Source organism: Austrofundulus limnaeus, unplaced genomic scaffold (assembly GCF_001266775.1).
Source record: "Austrofundulus limnaeus strain Quisiro unplaced genomic scaffold, Austrofundulus_limnaeus-1.0 Scaffold991, whole genome shotgun sequence".
Classification (NCBI taxonomy): domain Eukaryota; kingdom Metazoa; phylum Chordata; class Actinopteri; order Cyprinodontiformes; family Rivulidae; genus Austrofundulus; species Austrofundulus limnaeus.
In genome coordinates, this window is record NW_013953393.1 from 29,164 (window position 1) to 34,245 (window position 5,082).

Consider the following 5,082-nt stretch of genomic DNA (forward strand, 5'->3'; position numbering starts at 1 on the left):
TGATTTTTTAATCCAAACAATCAATGATTTATAAAGGTAAATCAGGAAAATGAACAAGGCTGCCCCAACGTTCGCACCCCACTGTATGTAATTATCATTTTCAACAGAAATATTTCCAGACAACATGAAAGTAGCTAAGGTAATTCCTCTTTTTAAGAATGGTGAGAAATGTGTGTTCAATAATTACAGACCAATATCCTTGTTACCACAGTTTTCAAAGATTTTAGAGAATTTATTTGTGACTAGATTAGATCAATTTATCGATAAACAAAAAATTCTAAGTAGTGTTCAGTATGGGTTTAGAAAAAAAGTATTTCCCTCCGTGAACTCTTCACTCAACTCTGATCGTTGAGTGAAAAACAAACATTGTGTTTTATATACTCACATTAGCTTTAGGAGGGYAGAGGTAGGAATTATAAWAATTTATGGCCCGCTGCATCTTCAATCACCAACCCACTGTCTCGCATCGAATTGAAGCTAAGCACACATATAGAGAACAGTTTAAATTCATGCTCCTATTTTGAAGTGAAGATGGTTTCCTATGCTCCGTCCTGTACCCAGAATGCATCGCTTCAGTTCACCAATAAACTGTTTAAAACTACTAATATGCTTTCCTATAAAAACCCTACCATAAACAAGGAAATGACAAAGAAGCCACAGAATTAGCAATCCACAACTGTTTACTTAACACCATGAGCCAAAAGTCTGTTTCAACAAATCACCTCCCCAAACTGCGACAACTTGCCATTCTGCGAAAGCAATTTGTCATGCCCCTAGTAGGCAGTATTGCACAAGAATGGCTCATGCTATCACCAAAATATATTTTGGTGAACTCTGAGACAACTTAGAGTAGAATAGAATAGAATAGCATAGAATAGAATAGAAAAGAAACAGCTTTATTGTTGTTATTTGTTGCAGAACTTGAGTGCCTATAAGTGATTTTACTAGCACTTTAGAACTTGCGCAACTAAATTTTCAGTTTGCACTTCACGCCAAGATTTTTTGTTTGTTTTTTAAAAGAAATTAAGAAAAMAAAAATCAAAACGTATGTTTACTCTTAGGTAACATTTCTGAGATTCCTACACATTAGAAATATACCAACAGATATCAAGTTTATAAATCATTAAAGAGAAAAATACTCAATCACACGTCTCTGACAGGTTTTACCTACTTGAAGTGTTTATCCTATGAATTTTTATTCATATTTTTAATCTCTGTCCCTTCCCTGCAGCCAAACTGGGTGACACCAAGGAACTAGAGGACTTCATTGCTGACCTTGACCGGACTTTAGAGAGTAAGTGTTATTGCAGTCAGAACAACTCCTTGATGAATTAGTTCATGAGCTGGCACCACCTCATGCAGAGGTCCATAACAGTCACTGAAGAGGTGGCGGATCCTGAGAGACCAAATAGCCATTCACCAACATGAAATGACATGATGGACTTGGCACTGTACCTGTATGGAGACATGTTGATCAATGCAAAATTAATGACTGAGGGTGCAGAGAGCTGCCCTTATAATATATCTGATGTCGTGAACGTGGCGATCGATTGATGCACCATAATTACTATCTGGCTGTTACTGTTCTGTTTTCATATTCATTTTCAGTTTGCTGCTCCTCTTACAGTTTGAAAAAACAAACAATAAATATATCCAAATATACAGTTCAATTGGAAATAATGTGCTGTGAATATCAGTAGCAATACATGGTATGGTGTAGGCACAATTTGCGAACAATTACAAAAATRAAACCCATACACAACTTTAAGATTTTGACTAAACAAATGATAAACCCCAGCAGTYTTGGGAGCTGTAGAGCAGGAGTATATTTCACAGTAGAAACATCATTCAAAGTTTAAATGCATTACAGAATGTTTACATGACTGATTTGGTATTTTGATATTTTTAACAATTCTTCAGAGCTGGTTTATGTTAAAGAACTATCTTTACAATAATGTCTGTAATCTTCACTTGGTCACTCTAAAGTAATCTAGAAAATATGCTGGAAATTTGAGCAGTGCCTGCATTTGTCACCTTTCTAAATCAGTTTTATAGTTTGTTCTTGTCTTCTTTGGTTTTTCAGGGGATGCTGTGGTGTWTTTATAAAATATAACTTGGAACTTKAGTGGGAAATAGTTGGGTTGGTTACGAAATGTCACTGGTTAATTTGAGTTGGGCTTGCTCTTTTCTCACAGCTTGTGTTGAAACTTGCACATTTGGTTTTGAGGAATGTGTGTAAGGCAGAGCAGAACAGAAATTCCAACTGTAAATGTCAGAGACGAATATATAAGTAGGAGTTATACCCACTTCACACACTACCCTCCTTTGTCTTGTGTTTTGGTCCCTGAATGTCTGTCTTTACGTCTCATAAATGTCCCCTCTGTCAGGCTGAGCCAGTCAGGCAGTCAGCCAGCTCTCCTGTTAGCCTCCAGGAATGCCTTGTTGGACTTCCTAACTTACTGAGCTGTGTTTGTTGGTCACTTCAAATTCAGAGATTATAGGCTTTTTGTGTTTGTGTGTGTTGCCTAATTTCAAACTGTRTTTTTGAAGAACAATTTCCCACGTTAATTATTTAATCTACTCAAGTACAATTTTGAAAGGAAGTCAGGTTTAGACGAGTCTTTCGAGAATTATTTATCATCAGCATAGTTTTTTAGACCTGGAAATGTTTTCTGTCAAGAGAAAATTTCCCATGCAGGCGTCAAAGTACATGTCTTGTGAGTTTCAGATGGGTTGGAGAAAAGTTGGTTTAACAGAACTCTGATATTTTAATAGAAAACCAGTGAGATGCTGGCTTTAACTAAAATATGCTTCATTTCAAAATTGTTCTCCAGTAGATGAAGTCAAAATAATGGATGGGAATGATACGAACAGAATTTGTAAAAATACAAACCTGGTTTTAACTTAATAAATTGTCACTAAATTTGGATAAAACTAATTATATGATATTTAGTAATAATAAGAGAACTGTTGATGTTCCATTTAGAGTTGATGGTGTTGAGATTTGTAGAGTCAGTGAAGTGAAGTTTTTGGGTTCATTATTGATGAAAAGCTGACATGGAAATCTCACATAAATCATTTAAAAACAAAAACAGCCAAATCCATTACAGTATTATACAAAGTAAGGGACTTATTTAATGATAAAGCTCTGTTTATATTATATAACACAATAATTGTTCCACATTTATTTACTGTGTTGAAGCCTGGAGTAAATCATGTAAAACAATCACAAATCTTATTTTTATTTTACAGAAAAGAGACGTCAGAATTATCWMCGGAAAACATTACWGTCATCCATCAAACACAATTTTATGAGTTGGTTGATTATAATATCTTGCAGATTATAAGGCTCATAAAAAATTACCTTTAAACATTCAGTTACATTTTGTTAAGAGAGAAAGTTTATATAATCTTAAAGAACTTGAGATGTTTATAAAACCTAAAATTCAAACAAATTTGAAGGATCGATGTTTTCAGTTCAAGGAATAAGATTGTRGAATAATCTGGAAAGAGATTATAAAAATGTTGGTTCAATGTGTTTTTTAAGAGAAAGATAATATGTTTGTTAAAGAAATATGAAACTGTATAATTTATATCAAAAGTTGTTGTTTGAGAATGAATTGGTTTTTAGTTTGTTTTGTTTTTTGATTATTTTTGTTTGAAATTAATTTAGGAAAAAAAAGGGGCAGATATACGATGTTTTTCTTCTTTCTGCCTCCTTTCATTTCAAGTGTGATTTTTTTTCTTTATTGTGTATAAAATTTTTATTTTTATATGAAAATAATAAATAAAAAAAATAAATAAAATGTGGGGACAGATGCCAAACAAAACAACTAGCAAAGACTAGTGTAGAGTTTTTAAGATATTTGCACAAATAAAATGTGGTTTTCAAAACCTGGTTGAGTAAAATGTGTTTGCATAGTTTACTTGTCTCTTGGTAAAACATTAAGAAAACAGACAGACTGCATCAGAAAATGTACCATTTTTTTAAATTTTGAGTCCCAGTCCCTTTATTCGGACCACCACTGTTTATGATGCCAGCATGTTAGACCAAAYGTCTACCACCTCCAGAACAGAAACAAACACACAAAAAATGTTTGTGTTTTTCTCCTGCCTCTCTGACCATCTCTGTCTGTTTTTAGGAATGTGACTCCAGAGCTCTGTCTTTTTGGWGTGTAGGAGGGAGTGGATGTTTGGACCCCATTGAGCAGTTAAAAGCCCACCCAACAGAGGTCCACCACTCCTGCATCACATCAACCATACAACACACAACTACCAAACCTTAACAACTGCAGGAAGAGTCAAAACCATCTGCAGCTAAAGGAACATGGGCCGAACGTTCTGAGGAGCAAAGATTTGTTTGACAGTTCAGACACTGGAGGATTCATCAGAAACATAAAACCTGCCGGCACCTGGACTAAACTCCACCCTCTCTTCTAAACTTGAGCAGAACGATACTTTTAAAAGGCTTTTTTAACAGACATGTTTGTAATTGTATACTGTTTCATTTTGTAAAATGTATCACTTTTATTTTTAAATATATTTTTGTATTATATGTAAATAATTCAGATTCTATATTTGCATTGACTGAACAGTCAGGTTGAAATTTGACATGTTGAGTGGAGTAAAGTTGATTTAATGTGAATTAAAAACCTTATTTGTGTTTAAAACATCTAACACTTGCCATAAATAACAGTAAACTATAAACTATTCCCTGTTGTGTAATATGTGTCACCTTTTGTGTTAACTTCAAACTTATCCAGCTTTAAACTTCACTCAAATTGTTTCTGTTAATCACATAACTGATTTTCTCAGTTGTAGATTACACATTTTTACTTTGCAGTCTGTTTTTAATAAATCCTCAGGAAGTTTATATATCTTTAAAATATCCTGAGTTTTTATTTCGATTTTATATATATTAACATAAAAATGACAATCATATAAAAGGGTGATTCTTTTTTGTGGCAACATTTTGGCTTCATAGCATTTGAAAAAGAAAATTGTATCAATATTTTAAATATTCCTGGAGAGGAGGGTCCGTCGGATAGTCGAACCTCGGATTCAGGAAGAGCAGTGTGGTTT

General features: G+C 33.8%; 1 protein-coding gene across 1 annotated transcript in view; it reads left to right on the forward strand.

Moving 5' to 3' along the window:
• The window catches only part of rgcc (regulator of cell cycle), a gene marked incomplete in the record, with an annotated part of 11,954 nt that extends 7,460 nt beyond the window's left edge, over positions 1–4,494 (forward strand). The window contains 2 exon segments of the mRNA XM_014030059.1: positions 1,232–1,294; positions 4,143–4,494. Coding sequence (XP_013885513.1) covers positions 1,232–1,294; positions 4,143–4,150 — 71 coding nt within the window.
• Between the last annotated feature and the right edge of the window lie 588 nt (positions 4,495–5,082).